This window comes from Rhinichthys klamathensis, unplaced genomic scaffold (assembly GCF_029890125.1).
Source record: "Rhinichthys klamathensis goyatoka isolate OS25496 unplaced genomic scaffold, OSU_Roscu_1.1 h1tg000769l_1, whole genome shotgun sequence".
In the NCBI taxonomy this organism is placed as follows: domain Eukaryota; kingdom Metazoa; phylum Chordata; class Actinopteri; order Cypriniformes; family Leuciscidae; genus Rhinichthys; species Rhinichthys klamathensis.
This window is the reverse complement of record NW_026607169.1, coordinates 206,126-226,658: the sequence shown is the minus strand read 5'-3', so window position 1 is coordinate 226,658 and position 20,533 is coordinate 206,126. Positions and strand designations below refer to the sequence as shown.

General features: G+C 41.1%; 1 protein-coding gene across 2 annotated transcripts in view; it reads right to left on the bottom strand.

Annotated features, from left to right (window-relative positions):
* Positions 1–18,701, bottom strand: part of zgc:158270 (uncharacterized protein LOC791213 homolog) — a 39,371-nt gene extending 20,670 nt beyond the window's left edge. For both annotated transcript variants that reach the window (XM_056243028.1, XM_056243029.1), the window contains exons 1-5: positions 18,554–18,701; positions 12,016–12,290; positions 8,049–8,183; positions 6,984–7,088; positions 213–263 (exon numbers count right to left, since the gene is read on the bottom strand). In XM_056243028.1, coding sequence (XP_056099003.1) covers positions 213–263; positions 6,984–7,088; positions 8,049–8,183; positions 12,016–12,290; positions 18,554–18,626 — 639 coding nt within the window. In that variant the 5' untranslated portion in view covers positions 18,627–18,701. The remainder of the gene's footprint in view (positions 1–212; positions 264–6,983; positions 7,089–8,048; positions 8,184–12,015; positions 12,291–18,553) is intronic.
* Positions 18,702–20,533: the final 1,832 nt, after the last annotated feature.

Sequence of the window (20,533 nt, the reverse complement as noted above, 5' to 3'; positions counted from 1 at the left end):
TTAAGCCTGTAAACACTGGAAAACTGTTTGGTTACTGACATTCTTCAAAATATTTTTCTCTTATGTTCAGCAGAAGAAAGAAAGTCATACAGGTTTGAAACAACTTGAGGGTCGAGTAAATGATGACAAATGTAATTTTCAAGTGAACTATTGGTTTAAGCCTGACTCGACCTGTAAACACTCATGGATCAGGACTGAACAGTGAGTCTCACCTGAAGATGTTGCAGATCGTCTTCCTGAACGTTTTGGGACAAATTATAGACCTGCACATAGAAACAGAAGCATCAGGACACTGAACGTTCTGGTCACATGATCACACGTGACGCGCATCAGGACACTAAACGTTCTGGTCACATGATCACACGTGACGAGCATCAGGACACTAAACGTTCTGGTCACATGATCACACGTGACGCGCATCAGGACACTAAACGTTCTGGTCACATGATCACACGTGACGAGCATCAGGACACTAAACGTTCTGGTCACATGATCACACGTGACGCGCATCAGGAAACTGAACGTTCTGGTCACATGATCACACGTGACGCGCATCAGGACACTAAACGTTCTGGTCACATGATCACACGTGACGCGCATCAGGACACTGAACGTTCTGGTCACATGATCACACGTGACGCGCATCAGGACACTAAACGTTCTGGTCACATGATCACACGTGACGAGCATCCGGACACTAAACGTTCTGGTCACATGATCACACGTGACGCGCATCAGGACACTGAACGTTCTGGTCACATGATCACACGTGACGCGCATCAGGACACTAAACGTTCTGGTCACATGATCACACGTGACGCGCATCAGGACACTAAACGTTCTGGTCACATGATCACACGTGACGAGCATCAGGACACTAAACGTTCTGGTCACATGATCACACGTGACGCGCATCAGGACACTAAACGTTCTGGTCACATGATCACACGTGACGCGCATCAGGACACTAAACGTTCTGGTCACATGATCACACGTGACGCGCATCAGGACACTAAACGTTCTGGTCACATGATCACACGTGACGAGCATCAGGACACTAAACGTTCTGGTCACATGATCACACGTGACGCGCATCAGGAAACTGAACGTTCTGGTCACATGATCACACGTGACGCGCATCAGGACACTAAACGTTCTGGTCACATGATCACACGTGACGCGCATCAGGACACTAAACGTTCTGGTCACATGATCACACGTGACGAGCATCCGGACACTAAACGTTCTGGTCACATGATCACACGTGACGCGCATCAGGACACTGAACGTTCTGGTCACATGATCACACGTGACGCGCATCAGGACACTGAACGTTCTGGTCACATGATCACACGTGACGCGCATCAGGACACTAAACGTTCTGGTCACATGATCACACGTGACGAGCATCAGGACACTAAACGTTCTGGTCACATGATCACACGTGACGAGCATCAGGACACTGAACGTTCTGGTCACATGATCACACGTGACGCGCATCGGGACACTGAACGTTCTGGTCACATGATCACACGTGACGCGCATCAGGACACTGAACGTTCTGGTCACATGATCACGCGTGACGCGCATCAGGACACTAAACGTTCTGGTCACATGATCACACGTGACGAGCATCAGGACACTGAACGTTCTGGTCACATGATCACGCGTGACGCGCATCAGGACACTGAACGTTCTGGTCACATGATTACACGTGACGCGCATCAGGACACTGAACGTTCCGGTCACATGATTACACGTGACGCGCATCAGGACACTGAACGTTCCGGTCACATGATTACACGTGACGCGCATCAGGACACTGAACGTTCTGGTCACATGATTACACGTGACGCGCATCAGGACACTGAACGTTCTGGTCACATGATCACACGTGACGCGCATCAGGACACTGAACGTTCTGGTCACATGATCACACGTGACGCGCATCAGGACACTGAACGTTCTGGTCACATGATCACACGTGACGCGCATCAGGACACTGAACGTTCTGGTCACATGATCACACGTGACGCGCATCAGGACACTGAACGTTCTGGTCACATGATCACAGGACACTGAACGTTCTGGTCACATGATCACACGTGACGCGCATCGGGACACTGAACGTTCTGGTCACATGATCACACGTGACGTGCATCGGGACACTGAACGTTCTGGTCACATGATCACACATGACGCGCATCAGGACACTGAACGTTCTGGTCACATGATCACAGGACACTGAACGTTCTGGTCACATGATCACACGTGACGCGCATCAGGACACTGAACGTTCTGGTCACATGATCACACATGACGCGCATCAGGACACTGAACGTTCTGGTCACATGATCACACATGACGCGCATCAGGACACTGAACGTTCTGGTCACATGATCACAGGACACTGAACGTTCTGGTCACATGATCACACGTGACGCGCATCGGGACACTGAACGTTCTGGTCACATGATCACACGTGACGCGCATCAGGAAACTGAACGTTCTGGTCACATGATCACACGTGACGCGCATCAGGACACTGAACGTTCTGGTCACATGATCACACGTGACGAGCATCAGGACACTAAACGTTCTGGTCACATGATCACACGTGACGCGCATCAGGACACTAAACGTTCTGGTCACATGATCACACGTGACGCGCATCAGGACACTGAACGTTCTGGTCACATGATCACACGTGACGCGCATCAGGACACTAAACGTTCTGGTCACATGATCACACGTGACGCGCATCAGGACACTAAACGTTCTGGTCACATGATCACACGTGACGAGCATCAGGACACTAAACGTTCTGGTCACATGATCACACGTGACGTGCATCGGGACACTGAACGTTCTGGTCACATGATCACACATGACGCGCATCAGGACACTGAACGTTCTGGTCACATGATCACAGGACACTGAACGTTCTGGTCACATGATCACACGTGACGCGCATCGGGACACTGAACGTTCTGGTCACATGATCACACGTGACGCGCATCAGGAAACTGAACGTTCTGGTCACATGATCACACGTGACGCGCATCAGGACACTGAACGTTCTGGTCACATGATCACACGTGACGAGCATCAGGACACTAAACGTTCTGGTCACATGATCACACGTGACGCGCATCAGGACACTAAACGTTCTGGTCACATGATCACACGTGACGCGCATCAGGACACTGAACGTTCTGGTCACATGATCACACGTGACGCGCATCAGGACACTAAACGTTCTGGTCACATGATCACACGTGACGCGCATCAGGACACTGAACGTTCTGGTCACATGATCACACGTGACGCGCATCAGGACACTGAACGTTCTGGTCACATGATCACACGTGACGCGCATCAGGACACTAAACGTTCTGGTCACATGATCACACGTGACGCGCATCAGGACACTAAACGTTCTGGTCACATGATCACACGTGACGAGCATCCGGACACTAAACGTTCTGGTCACATGATCACACGTGACGCGCATCAGGACACTGAACGTTCTGGTCACATGATCACACGTGACGCGCATCAGGACACTGAACGTTCTGGTCACATGATCACACGTGACGCGCATCAGGACACTAAACGTTCTGGTCACATGATCACACGTGACGAGCATCAGGACACTAAACGTTCTGGTCACATGATCACACGTGACGAGCATCAGGACACTGAACGTTCTGGTCACATGATCACACGTGACGCGCATCGGGACACTGAACGTTCTGGTCACATGATCACACGTGACGCGCATCAGGACACTGAACGTTCTGGTCACATGATCACGCGTGACGCGCATCAGGACACTAAACGTTCTGGTCACATGATCACACGTGACGAGCATCAGGACACTGAACGTTCTGGTCACATGATCACGCGTGACGCGCATCAGGACACTGAACGTTCTGGTCACATGATTACACGTGACGCGCATCAGGACACTGAACGTTCCGGTCACATGATTACACGTGACGCGCATCAGGACACTGAACGTTCCGGTCACATGATTACACGTGACGCGCATCAGGACACTGAACGTTCTGGTCACATGATCACACGTGACGCGCATCAGGACACTGAACGTTCTGGTCACATGATCACACGTGACGCGCATCAGGACACTGAACGTTCTGGTCACATGATCACACGTGACGCGCATCAGGCCACTGAACGTTCTGGTCACATGATCACACGTGACGCGCATCAGGACACTGAACGTTCTGGTCACATGATTACACGTGACGCGCATCAGGACACTGAACGTTCTGGTCACATGATCACAGGACACTGAACGTTCTGGTCACATGATCACACGTGACGCGCATCGGGACACTGAACGTTCTGGTCACATGATCACACGTGACGTGCATCGGGACACTGAACGTTCTGGTCACATGATCACACATGACGCGCATCAGGACACTGAACGTTCTGGTCACATGATCACAGGACACTGAACGTTCTGGTCACATGATCACACGTGACGCGCATCAGGACACTGAACGTTCTGGTCACATGATCACACGTGACGCGCATCGGGACACTGAACGTTCTGGTCACATGATCACACGTGACGCGCATCAGGAAACTGAACGTTCTGGTCACATGATCACACGTGACGCGCATCAGGACACTGAACGTTCTGGTCACATGATCACACGTGACGCGCATCAGGAAACTGAACGTTCTGGTCACATGATCACACGTGACGCGCATCGGGACACTGAACGTTCTGGTCACATGATCACACGTGACGCGCATCAGGACACTGAACGTTCTGGTCACATGATCACACGTGACGCGCATCAGGACACTGAACGTTCTGGTCACATGATCACACGTGACGCGCATCAAGAAACTGAACGTTCTGGTCACATGATCACACGTGACGCGCATCAGGACACTGAACGTTCTGGTCACATGATCACACGTGACGCGCATCAGGACACTGAACGTTCTGGTCACATGATCACACGTGACGCGCATCAGGAAACTGAACGTTCTGGTCACATGATCACACGTGACGCGCATCAGGACACTGAACGTTCTGGTCACATGATCACACGTGACGCGCATCAGGACACTGAACGTTCTGGTCACATGATCACACGTGACGCGCATCAGGAAACTGAACGTTCTGGTCACATGATCACACGTGACGTGCATCAGGACACTGAACGTTCTGGTCACATGATCACACGTGACGCGCATCAGGAAACTGAACGTTCTGGTCACATGATCACACGTGACGCGCATCAGGACACTGAACGTTCTGGTCACATGATCACACGTGACGCGCATCAGGAAACTGAACGTTCTGGTCACATGATCACACGTGACGCGCATCAGGACACTGAACGTTCTGGTCACATGATCACACGTGACGCGCATCAGGAAACTGAACGTTCTGGTCACATGATCACACGTGACGCGCATCAGGACACTGAACGTTCTGGTCACATGATCACACGTGACGCGCATCAGGAAACTGAACGTTCTGGTCACATGATCACACGTGACGCGCATCAGGACACTGAACGTTCTGGTCACATGATCACACGTGACGCGCATCAGGAAACTGAACGTTCTGGTCACATGATCACCGGTCACTGAACGTTCTGGTCACATGATCACACGTGACGTGCATCGGGACACTGAACGTTCTGGTCACATGATCACACGTGACGCGCATCAGGACACTGAACGTTCTGGTCACATGATCACACGTGACGCGCATCAGGAAACTGAACGTTCTGGTCACATGATCACCGGTCACTGAACGTTCTGGTCACATGATCACACGTGACGTGCATCGGGACACTGAACGTTCTGGTCACATGATCACACGTGACGTGCATCGGGACACTGAACGTTCTGGTCACATGATCACACGTGACGCGCATCAGGAAACTGAACGTTCTGGTCACATGATCACCGGTCACTGAACGTTCTGGTCACATGATCCCACGTGACGTGCATCGGGACACTGAACGTTCTGGTCACATGATCACACGTGACGCGCATCAGGACACTGAACGTTCTGGTCACATGATCACACGTGACGCGCATCAGGAAACTGAACGTTCTGGTCACATGATCCCACGTGACGTGCATCGGGACACTGAACGTTCTGGTCACATGATCACACGTGACGCGCATCAGGACACTGAACGTTCTGGTCACATGATCACACGTGACGCGCATCAGGAAACTGAACGTTCTGGTCACATGATCACACGTGACGCGCATCAGGACACTGAACGTTCTGGTCACATGATCACACGTGACGCGCATCAGGACACTGAACGTTCTGGTCACATGATCACACGTGACGCGCATCAGGAAACTGAACGTTCTGGTCACATGATCACACGTGACGTGCATCAGGACACTGAACGTTCTGGTCACATGATCACACGTGACGCGCATCAGGACACTGAACGTTCTGGTCACATGATCACACGTGACGCGCATCAGGAAACTGAACGTTCTGGTCACATGATCACACGTGACGCGCATCAGGACACTGAACGTTCTGGTCACATGATCACACGTGACGCGCATCAGGAAACTGAACGTTCTGGTCACATGATCACCGGTCACTGAACGTTCTGGTCACATGATCACACGTGACGTGCATCGGGACACTGAACGTTCTGGTCACATGATCACACGTGACGCGCATCAGGACACTGAACGTTCTGGTCACATGATCACACGTGACGTGCATCGGGACACTGAACGTTCTGGTCACATGATCACACGTGACGCGCATCAGGAAACTGAACGTTCTGGTCACATGATCACCGGTCACTGAACGTTCTGGTCACATGATCCCACGTGACGTGCATCGGGACACTGAACGTTCTGGTCACATGATCACACGTGACGCGCATCAGGACACTGAACGTTCTGGTCACATGATCACAGGTCACTGAACCTGCGTGACGTACCTGAACGGAGCTGGTCATGGTGCTGAGAGCGAACAGTGTGGCGCAGTCTTTGATGGTGGACTGACTGTCAAACGCTCCCTGTGTGTCCAGGAGCAGCACTGCCACCTGCAAACACACAGATGGTCACGGGTTACTGAGCCAGAACACACCCGATCTCTCGCTCTCTCTCACACACACACACACACACACGGATCAGATCTACGAGTGAGAATCACATCAGAACTAAAATAATGTGATCAGAAAATGATGGATTTACAGCTCAAACAGCAGTTTAACATTTTATTCTTGCCATTTTATTTTAGAGAAACATTTTTCAAATTGAAATCACAACAGATTCAGATTCTTTTATTTAATGCCATGTCAGCATTCAAAGCTATTTTCATGGCAAAAATTCAATTACAAAAATACAAATATCATATAAATAGAATAAAAAAAAAATAAAAAAAACAGCAAGTAATATTATAAAAGATTTTTTAAATTAACATATGATAAACAATCCAAAACTGTTTCGAAATCACAACAGATGAGGAGTAGAATCAAATTAAAGTAGCAGAAAATCTGAATAAATAGCAAGACTTTTGATAAAGTGCAGGTTTACTAAAGGAAATTTTTTAAAAAAAATACTAAATACAAACACACACACACACACTCTCTCCCTCCATCGTCAGTTTTTTTTTTTAATTCGACGAATTTCAAAATTCAAATTTTTATTTGACAGCCCTAGTGCACATCATTATCGTTTTAATAATCTTGAATCAGAATCTCTTCTCTGATGACGAGGGCGGGGCTATAACCTGTCACTCACATGAGATCAGCCAATAGCAAACAACAACCATCCAAACAATTCCCCACAGACACAATCAAGCCCCGCCCACATGTGTTCTTGTTCCAGAAGCGTTTCACTTGGATATACGGAACAAAAGGGAAGATAATTTGCAACTTTCATTTCATGCCGACTTAAAATTTCATTTTGGCTGATAAAAAAAGTGTTTATTGGAGCTGTGTGTTTCAGTAGAGGGGTTTCAGATGTTGGTTCTGTAGTGAATGATGTGGGCTGATTTTTACCTTGCTGCCATCCGGTTTCTCCACCACAAACACTTCACTCCAGGCATGGATGCCCGTGGTCTCGCGCTCGCAGCCGCCTCGCCACGTGAAGCCCGTCAGCGGCTCTTCATTCCCACCCAGCCATAAATCTGAGCTCTGACAGACACACACACACACACACACACACACGTTCAGCACTGTCTCTGCTGTTTATCACAGGCCACCTGATGTCAGACTTTTCTGTTTTCTGAACCGCTCCAGTCACGAGACACCTGTGTGCTGTATGTTCAGTGTGAGACGTCAGTCTAAACTTCAAGACAAACTCAATAATACTCTCAACAGCAAAACAAAAGACTCTTTCAGACGAACACAAAACATCAGTGTTTCACAGTAAAGCGGCTGTAATGGATTAAAGTCGATCGGCAGCATCACAAGAGCTGCTCTATGAGTGTGTGTGTGTGTGTGTGTGTGTGTGTCGAATCCGACAATCAGTCATGAATCTGGACCAGAACTAGGAATGGGCATTTTTCAAAAAATATTATATTTAAATATTTGGGCTAAAAAAAAAATCTAATATTCGTTTATTTAAATAAAGTTTAACAAGATAAACATTATTTTTTAAGGTTTTAGTTTTTGTCACCATTTCTGAACAAGCTCACGATTAGGCAAAATACAAAACAAGCTTACAATATAAATCCACGTATCGGGTACCGGTACAGGTTGTGTCGAGCCATTCGTTAGTCTGGTTGATTGATCTTCGGCTGACAAATCAGAGGAAAGGACCGTTTCATTCCCGCCCACGTGTAGAAATCGAATATTCAAGCCGTTTATTCATTTTTGTACCTCAGAACAAAAAATCAATTCTGAATTCGTCGTAAAATTTTCGAATTTTTCTACTTTCAATATTAAATAAAAAAAAACGACTGATCGAATGATAGACGGATTGAAATATCTTAAGGTTTTCTTTTAGTTGAAAACATTAAACAATAGGAGTAAACAAAAAATATAAAGAACAAAAGCATTTAAGCTCAAGCAGCACGAACGGTAATAAAGCAGACTGCACCAATTATCGTACAGAACGTACATATGCACTCGAGTCAGCATATGGTTATCGTGTTTATATTGTTTCACATGTTAATGTTGAGAAAAACAATTAAAACGCGCTGCGCTGACAGACGTCGCAGCGACACAGATAACGGTGTGCGAAGCGAAGTTTCTAACAGCACTTCCGTGTTTTCTGTTCTTAAACCGGTCTCCCTCAACGAAACTTAAAGGAAGCATATGTCTCGAAATCATTTTGCTATCAGATAGGTTATCTCGGCATTCAGCTGCGCTTATGAATGTGAATGCAGTGGTGGACATTTCTTTCCTCATTCGACTGCTGTTTGCAGGGTATATGCAGGAATCTTGAAGTTAATTTTAATACCTTTTCCATACCCATACCATACCCCGCGGATACCCTGGTTTGGATTTCATATGATTTCTCATGGTGGTGATATTATGATAACTCAGTTTCATTAATTATTTGATTAAAAGTAATTCCATTTTGTAATATCATTTAGTAAATCATTTTCATCTAAGTAATTCCAAACTTCGCGAGGCAGACGACGACATTATGTCAAATTCAAACAACACGCTCCACAGCGCCACCCAGTGCATTTAATTATAACTGAGTTAGTGCTTGGGATTCATCATGGATTCACTGCATTTACGGCCAGCAAAGCAACGTAGTAAAGTTCGAATAATATTTTATTTTTTAATAATAATTATTATTAGGGCTGGGTATCGATTCAGATGTTCCGATTCGATAGCTCTCAATTCGACTCAATGAATATAGATTTAACCTCCTGAGACCCTGCGGCCTCATATGAGGACATTACATTTTTGCCTCTTGACACAATGATAGTTAAATTTGTAAATCTTAGACATGTTGGCCACATTTAGGGGCACTGCCCACACCATCTTGTAGTGACATCACAACATTACACCAATGTCAGTAAGAAGAAAATGACCCTAACCCTAACCCTTCTACACCAGTTCCCGAAAGAAAAATGACCCAGGTAAAAAATCTATTCAAATTATATGAATAAAACAAATGTATTTATGTACAATACTGTCTCTAGCATCATATGGGGATTAAAATTTGACATATTTTAGTAATAGTAGCACTCTAGGACATCAGTAAATATGAAGTACTCGTTTGAGGACATTGGGACTATATTACGTTATCCCCTTAACTGTCACCGTCCCACGTGGGACGTTTGCCCATATATATTTAGAACAATAATATCTTAGTAAAAACCTAAAGTAATATTGACAAACTAAGTATCATTTGAAAGCTTACAATCTCTAGTTTTCATATTTGGTGGCTGTTTTTTTTAAATAAATTACAGAATAGCAGTAATTTATCAATTTGCAACAAGAATATTTCATATTCATTTGGCGTGTTTAGGCCTTTATTTTGAAATAGAAAAAAAAACATGAAAAATCATGCAAGATTGTTAGAAACCTCAGTTGGTTTTCATGCCAAGAGTTCAAAAGATAACACTAATTAAATGTTATGAGAAAAAAGGTCTGAACATTTTTAGAATATAAAGAAAAATATGATGCATTCTCGATTTGTGATGCGGCAGCGAGCTATAACGCACATATGTGCTCTTTTTATGTTTATTAGAGGTTGAAATCAAATCAAATACTGCCAAAACACCCATACTATTTCTGAATATGATGTATACTTAATAAATTGTATGAAATTATGGAAAGACATGGTTCAGATCACTCAAAACATATGAAAATGGAGACACCCTTATATGGTCAGTAAGGAAGCTGGCTGTCCATGTAGTGAAATAGTTTGGTACTACGCCCAAATAAAATCTTACTGAAAGCTCATTTTTTGAGATATCAACCTAAAATTTGGAACACAACTTGTTTAGATTTTTGGCTTTAATTTTCTAGCAGTTTTAGAGTAAAATATATTTTATAATATATATATTTTATATAAAATATAAATAATTATATTTTTACATACTATATTTTCATAAACTCAAACTTATATAACTTTTTTTCTGTTTCACTTTCATAATTTATCATAATTTATTAATCTACAATAATCTGGCAAATGTCTTCGTAAAAACAAGACCAACCATATGTCTATATTCCAAAGCATTCTTGAATTACAACCATTTTACAACCACAAGTTTTTTTTTTATTGCCAGTACTGTGTCCTCACACGAGGACATCATGGTAAATCATAGACCCACTGTCCTCACATGATTATATTGTATTATTATATTTATATTATATTTTATATAATATTATATTATATTTAGTTATTATATTTATTAGGTCCTACTTATCCCAAATAGCAAGAACAATTATAAAATGCACACCAGGCAAACTCTCGGGTCTACAAATCCTATATTTATAAAAAAGAACAGTGAACATAAGTTTACAAGTGGTTAATTAATAAAAAGAAATTAAGAGCCACAAACCTGTATATTAAACTCTTATTTTAGGTGCATTAAAACAGAACCCAACTCTATATTTCATTATTTCAAACGCATACAATGAATAGACAGGATTTTGATGCAAGATGAAAAATGTATGCTGACGAGTGTCAGAACAGTGATCAAACAGGATCAGGTTATTTTATGTTTAAGATTAAACACATCAAATCTCCCAGCATTCGCTGTAACACGGAGGCTCAAGCCTGAACAGTGGAGGAGAACTAATACTGGCTTTTGGGTGATAGATGGATAAATATGGAAAAAACATTTTTTGATTCTTGGCCTTTGAGAATTGATTTTGAATCGAACACATTTTAAAAAACGATTAATCGAGAAAAAATTTTTTTGCCCAGCCCTAATAATTATAGATCGAATATTCGAAAATTCAAATATTCGTGCACACTCCTAACCAGAACCCGTACAAAAGTGAACGTTACTGTTCTTCATATGTAGTGCAAGTGTGTTGCAGTGCTGTTTCTCACCTGGTTGTACATGTATCTGAGCATGAAGTCCAGCAGGAATGACTTGCCCTTGCGAAACGCGCCCGCCACCGACACCACCACCACATTGAGATCTCGCACGCGCTCCTGCAGGAGGATTCGCTCCAGCGCGTCTTCGTCCAGAGAAAACTCGTGATTATCCTCATCTGCGATTACGATCTGGATCGGCCCAAACGCCTCCTCCTCGTCCAGCAACGGTTCCTCGTCCCGATCATCAGAGCTCATCTTACGCCAGACATCCTCCACCCCGAACACACCTGAGCAAAGACACACACAACAAACATGAGAAGAGATTCCCGTGTTTCCTAAACCGGTTCTGAGAGCGTTTTGGTCATTTGGCCAGCTCACGGTCATGTGCACGGTTATGTAATAATTACAGGTGAAACTCGAAAAATTATAATATGGTGCAAAAGTTAATTTATTTCAGTAATTCAACTTAAAAGGTGAAACTAATATATTATATAGACTCATTACATGCAAAGTGAGATATTTCAAGCCTTTATTTGTTAAAACTGTGATGATTATGGCTTACAGCTTATGAAAACCCAAGTCAAAATTAGAATATTGTGAAAAGGTTTTCATAAGCTGTAAGTCATCAAAATTATAACAAATAAAGGCTTGAAATATGTCACTTTGCATGTAATGAGTCTATATAATATATTAGTTTCACCTTTTAAGTTGAATTACTGAAATAAATGAACTTTTGCACCATATTCAAATTTTTCCAGTTTCACCCGTAGATATGAATGATATATTGGCCACTAGGGCTGCACAATATATAGAAATGATCAAAATATCGCAATATGCATATCGCAACGGCTTGGGGTCATGAACAAAAGACAAAGAGAAACTCACTCGCTGCTCTCGGCTGAATCACTTCTGTAGCTTTAATAAGAATCCGCGTATATTTAATTCATACAGTGAAAACTAAGCAATGTTTTATTTTTACATTTGATCATTCACGTTCTGTTGTTAAATAACCCTAATGTAGGATAACTGAACACACTGATGTTAATAACACTTCTCATGACACAGTAAAACACTGATGTTCACTTCAGAAGCTGTAGGGATGTTTTCTGCTCACAGAAACAATGTGAAACAAGCATTTAGGTTATATCATTTTTAATATATTTTAAAGATAATTTACACACTTTAAGCATTATCGTATCGAATATCGCATTATTTAATGAGTTATCGCATTTTTCTTCAATATCGTGCAGTCCTATCGGCCACCATATCAGTATCGGCCGATATACGTTCATATTTACTGTTATCGTTATCGGCCTGATAAGAAAATTTAGCTGATATATTACAGTTTTTTACAACCACTTTGTTACTATTTTCAGAACCGGGATGTCATTTTTCACAACTCTAGACACAAAACTCACAACCAATGATCAAAATACACATTTTTCAAAACTCTAACCCTTTTCTCAATTGCTTGGATACAATACACATAAAACTTAGATCATTTTGTTCATTCAACAAAAATCACCTGTTCAATATGACACAACTTAACCCTTGTGTTATGTTGCGGGTCAATTTGACCCGTTTCGATTTTCAAGTTGTTGGAAATACTGGTTAACCTTTGTTTTTTGTCTTGATATTTTGTGACTTTTTCTCATTTATCATGATGAACATGCATGCAAAGTTTCAACATGCTGATGTGTTTTGACATATACAAACACAATTACTGTTACGTTCGTGATGTTCGCGGGTCAATTTGACCCTCATAGACAGCCAGTCAAAAGCAACTGTACAGACACAAAATAAAAACATTTATTTTCTGAATGTAAGGGCACTTCAACTCCAGTTCTAACGTGCACGTGCATCTAAAAGTGCTCTAACCCTAACCAAACACACTTGAAAAAGCTAAAATTACAGTGTTCAGAATTATTTGCAAATTACAGATGAAAATCTTTGTCAGACACAGATAGTAAAATAAGCTCTCATTTCAATATTCAAGATATCTAAAATACCTAGCTTTCAACCAAAACTTTTATGTAGGATTTTCAAAGGCAGCTTCACAGAGCCAAAAAATAAATAAAAAACATTTATTTGATGTATGTTTTTGTTATGTTTGGTTTCTCACTTCCCAGTGAGTGAATAATGAAACTAGGAAAATAGGTCTTAGGAAACTGGGGAAATTTAATTTAGGAAAATGAAAAAATTTCATTATACAGACATTTTTTTTGTTCAGTTACGATGTTCAAAGCATAAAATGTAAAAAAAAAAAAAAAAAAAGTAAAAATAAATATATGCAAAAAAAATTCAGTATACTGTTTATTTTTCAATTTTGTCAAAACAAAACTGTTTAAAAAAAATGTTTTAAAAACATTTTCATAAATCATATTTTCAGATATAATGTTTTTGTAATGTTTGACAAATGTTGATATTAAAAGTTTACAGTTTGTCTCTAAATCTTTGTTGTTTTTCATAGTGTGATTTTTGAGGAATTGTATTGAATCCAATTAGGGTCAATTTGACCCGGTTCATAAGGGGTGTACACAGAAATCGAACAGAACACAAGGGTTAACATCACAGTACTACTATTTCAAAAGGCAATTCACACATTACATTTCAAACGAGTGTCTATTAATTTCCTTACAATGATCTAACTATCAACTGATACAACTGCTCAAAATGATAAGTAACTGTTGCGTTACTCTTAATGCATAGTTGTATGGAAACACACACAATCTTCCATGTTTACAGTAAATCATGACAGTTTCAAGATAACGAGATTCATTGTCACCAATTAGCGTGGAGCATGAACCAATTAGACTACAATATCCATGGATGTAGCCTAATATTTAATATTTCTGTTTTGATTTGATTCCAATAAACCTGTTGTGATTGTACTGTAGTGTTTTGCATCAATATATTACACACTTTGTTCAGTGATTCCACTATGTGTGTATTCTCTCTACGACTGCAGTGCTGTTACAGAGATGTGTTTACTGTACATGTAGACCATAATGAAACCTGGATCTCCTATTGTGTTCTACAATATTTAATGATTGTACGCACAATGACACAGTGAAACTATCGGTTGCGTGTGTGTGGGTGATCTATAGTTATGTTTCAGTGGTATTTCACAGTAAATTTGTTTTTTGAACCAATGATTGTGCAAGTGCAAGATTTCTGTAAAGATGTGAATGCACAATGCAATGTTTTGAACATTAGACAGCCTGTGTTAAGTGATAACCGCTGTGAGTTTTGTGTCTAGAGTTTTGAAAAATGACATCAAGGTTCTGAAAATAGTTGCAAAGTGATTGTAAAAAAACTGTAAATGCTGATTAATAATGGATTATTTCCTTCAGCTGAGACACTTCAGATGCGCACTGTTCACCATAATGCTTTTGAATTGCTTGAAATATGATGAGAATCACTTTAAAAAAAGAAAAAAAAACATGTGCAGCGCAAGTCTGTCATATCGGCTACATAACATTACAATGAGAACACGATAATTGTGCTTTTAATTGTGAGACATTTGTTTTTGTAATCAGGCTCTCAAAAATTACATAACAATCTGGATTTAGATTTATCGGCCAATATATCGGCTTTCAATAATAAAGCATTATTGATTATCTGCATTTCTAACAATGATCACTTGATTTGACTGATTAACCCTTTCCAAACCAGGTTTTGCTGTCATTAACATGTAACAAGTTGCAGCCCTATTTTTTTTCTTGCCGGTGAGAATTTAAATTATTTATGTAATTTTGGTGAGTTAAGGGATACACAATTATTGAATACAGGGGGACTTTAATTTTATCTGCATCTCAACTCGAGCTCAGTGCTTTTCTGTCAAATGTGCATTTCCAAGAAATAAACATGATGCAATATTATTAAATATTGCACTTATAAATGCAAAACTAATTTATGATTAAACTCCCCCCAAATCTCTCTAATGCTAGTCCGTAGCCCTGTCGTCACAACTGTAAATCAATGATCAGTGTGTGAACAGAAGCAGATGAAATCACACCTGACGGAGAACATGGAGGAGTGTGAGAGAAACTGAGCGATCACATTAGGGTGGTAATATACTATATATAGTGGTAATATAGTACATATCGTCACGTCCCAGAAGGCCTCCTCCACTGCTGGATCACTGCGTTTGTCCTCGAAAAAACATGAATGTGGTAAACGCAGTGACCCACATCAGCTCGTCTAACGTTTCCCACAAACACAAGCGTTAGTCATATCTAGGGCTAAATCTAGAGACGTGAACAGGCCGAAACCGGTTTAACCGCCGATAACACAATCTTTGACATAAAAACACTGATCCAGCTGAAACATAGATGAGATATATTGGCAGAAAAGATGGTTTCATTAGTATTTGTGTTTCCTAGTTAGTTGCACATTAAGGTTTCCATCCCAGAAGTCATTTGGTTCTTTATATCTAGATTATTGACGCATTAATAAAGAGTTTATGGACGCAGGGGCAGGGAGGTTATTTAAAGCAACACAGAAACAACCCACCACTGCCCTGAACAAACACTCAACACGTAATCCTAAACTCTTGATAATCCTATACACATGTGCTTCTATTAGCTAAAGCCACATGAACTGCACGTTAAGACCATTGTTAGAGTTGTGTTATACAGTACATGTTAATATAGTGATGCAACATGAGGGAAAAATCACTCACAAAAAAATATTAGAATAAATTCAGGGTTCAACAGTAAACTCATCAAATCTCACTTCTTAACTTTCATTGGAAAAATGTGTAACCTTGGAATAATATGTTGCAATTTACTAACCAACCACTAATGTTTTGAATCAGCATTATTGCCCCACAAATTTTTGTTTTGTAATGTTTGAAAAGAAAGCAAAACATTTAATGTAAAAAAAAAAAAAAAATTCAGCACAATGAGCACATATTTCTAAAAACAAAATGTGCAATTATTTATTACGATATTACAAATACAAGAAGAAACAAGCCTTGTTGTTATTTAAAATGAGCATTTTGGCCCAGTATGTGAAAAATTGTAAAAAGAAAAATGTTAATTTCAGCACAATATCCAATATAAATCCAATATATAAACAAACCCCTCATAAAAAAGATATGGAAACCCTGTGAGAGGAAATATTGCTTAAATATGGGAGATATTAGTCCTGCAATAACACAAGGAAACCTTCATGAATGAAACGCAGATGACAATATGAATAATATTAAGCTTGCAATTCAATTTTGATCTTAACTCAATTTGATTCGATATCGATTTATTTGGATGTATATCAGGTACAGTACGTCAATTTTTCTCAAGAAATAAATACAAGAATCCTGTCAGCGAATTACTATAATATTAATGGTTAAAAATAACACTTGATTTTATATACAGGTGAAACTCGAAAAATTTGAATATGGTGCAAAAGTTCATTTATTTCAGTAATTCAACTTAAAAGGTGAAACTAATATATTATATAGACTCATTACATGCAAAGTGAGATATTTCAAGCCTTTATTTGTTATAATTGTGATTATGGTTGACAGCTTATGAAAACCTTTTCACAATATTCTAATTTTGACTTTGGGGTTTTCATAAGCTGCAAGCCATAATCATCACAATTATAACAAATAAAGGCTTGAAATATGTCACTTTGCATGTAATGAGTCTATATAATATATTAGTTTCACCTTTTAAGTTGAAATACTGAAATAAATGAACTTTTGCACCATATTCTAATTTTTCGAGTTTCACCTGTAGAAACATTTAAACAGTTAGCTACTGTATATTCACATAGAAAACAGCTGTTTTACATTAATAATATTTCAGTTTTTACTGTATTTTTGATCAAATAAATACAGCCCTGGTGAGCAGAAGAGACTCTTTCAAAATCATTTTAAAATCTTAATGTTTCCAAACCACACAAATCCAAATTTACATAATTTAAATAATAATAATAAGCAAAACATAATTCAACATATGATCCCCAGAATCCGCCATACAGCCCTCCAGAAACACAACATTATCAGTAAATCAGCTCTATATTATAATTCTGTCTCTAGTCCAGATTTCACTGTTATCTTTCATCTGAAATCTCCAGTTGTTTATGTTCTGTCAGTGATATATTCTCCATCTCTCTGTTCCCCTGTGGCCTGATAAACACAAACCACTGAAACACACACTCGCACGGAACTGTCAAAAGTATAAACGCTCATATTGAGCTTTAATAAGAACAAACACACTCACGATAATAAAAGGAAATCGATCGCTTGTGAAATCATCGGCATTCAGTCCTCAGGTGATTTTTTATTCCTGATTTCACTCAACGATTTCATAAATTAACGGTCATATTTCATAAACCGTTCTCACACTGCCTGACGTCTTTGATTTACTGATGTTTATCTAATTCTGTATGAATTAATTCTATTATTATTGATTTTTACCGCAGCGCGATCGCTGGCCTGCACGCGCCTCCCGCCAAACAGCCAGCTCGCGCTCCGCTCGCGTTAAACGTGCATTGGCCGTTAAAACGCGCACACAATCGCGCTGTCTCTCGCCGGATTTACCTTCGTTATATCGGTTACTTGTGCAGTTCTTCCCGGTGTGATTCCGGTGCTTTAAGCTGCTATCCTCCGCCATCTTGACCCCCGTTCAAAATAATCGCACGCGCCTGACGTCACGAACGCCGCTACACTCTTGCGCGTTCCTTTATCACGGCCCTGCGCGGCGCGTTCATGTTCCCGTGTGTGCATTTATCACTACCATAGATCACTACGTCATCATACAATTCTGAGTTTTACCCCCCTCATCTTCCATTGACATTCAGGTTCATTATTACTGTAGTGTATACAGTAATGTACAGTCACTGTATACAGTAGTAATGAACGTGAATCACAATGGAAGATGAGGGGGGTAAAACTCAGAATTGTGAGACATAAACTCGGAATTGCGAGAGAAAGTGAGAATTGTGGGATATTTACTATGATTGCGATACTATTATATGTTTTAATTCATATTTTTATTTGTTCTATTTTCATTTTATTTTTAATTAAAGGTTGAATTATTGTGTGTTGTGTTTTTGTCTTTTTTAAATATGTCTGTATGTTGTTTTTTATTAATTATTAGCCTATTTCAGCTTTAGTTATGCTATTTTAGTTCATCAATTTAAACCGAATGAAAATGGGAAATATCAGCTTTTATGGGTTTATAATGAGGATTCCTGCACATTCCACACAGATTTGACTATTATTGTGTGTGAGTGTGTTTATGAGTGAGTGTGTATGTGTGCATGTGTGTGTGAGCGTGTGTGTGTGTGAGTGTGCGTGTGTGTGTGTGTAATATATTTGAGTGTGTCTATGAGTGAGTGTATGTGTGCATGAGTGAGCGTGTGTGAGTGTGCGTGTGTATATGAGTGTCTATGAGTGAGTGTGTATGTGTGCATGAGTGAGCGTGTGTGAGTGTGCGTGTGTATATATGAGTGAGTGTGTATGTGTGCATGAGTGAGCGTGTGTGAGTGTGCGTGTGTATATATGAGTGTGTCTATGAGTGAGTGTGTATGTGTGCATGAGTGTGAGTGTGCGTGAGTGTGTACATATGAGTGTGTCTATGAGTGAGTGTGTATGTGTGCATGAGTGTGAGTGTGAGTGTGTGAGTGTGCGTGTGTGTGTGTGTGTGTAATATATATGAGTGTGTCTATGAGTGAGTGTATGTGTGCATGAGTGAGCGTGTGTGTGAGTGTGCGTGTGTATATATGAGTGTCTATGAGTGAGTGTGTATGTGTGCATGAGTGAGCGTGTGTGTGTGTGTGCGTGTGTATATATGAGTGTCTATGAGTGAGTGTGTATGTGTGCATGAGTGAGCGTGTGTGTGAGTGTGCGTGTGTATATATGAGTGTCTATGAGTGAGTGTGTATGTGTGCATGAGTGAGCGTGTGTGAGTGTGCGTGTGTATATATGAGTGTGTCTATGAGTGAGTGTGTATGTGTGCATGAGTGTGTGAGCGTGTGTGTGTGTGTATATATGAGTGTGTCCATGAGTGAGTGTGTATGTGTGCATGTGTGTGAGTGTGCGTACATATTAGTGTCTATGAGTGAGTGTGTATGTGTGCATGAGTGTGAGTGTGCGTGAGTGTGCGTGTGTATATATGAGTGTGTCTATGAGTGAGTGTGTATGTGTGCATGTGTGTGAGTGTGCGTACATATTAGTGTCTAAGAGTGAGTGTGTATGTGTGCATGAGTGTGAGTGTGCGTGTGTACATATGAGTGTGTCTATGAGTGAGTGTGTATGTGTGCATGAGTGTGTGAGCGTGTGTGTGTGTGAGTGTGTGTGTATATATGAGTGTGTCTATGTGTGAGTGTGTATGTGTGCATGAGTGTGTGACTGTGAGCGTGTGTGTGTGTGTGTGTGTGTATATATTAGTGTGTCTATGAGTGAGTGTGTATGTGTGCATGAGTGAGCGTGAGTGAGTGAGTGTGTATGTGTGCATGAGTGTGTGAGCGTGTGTGTGTGAGTGTGTGTGTATATATGAGTGTGTCTATGAGTGAGTGT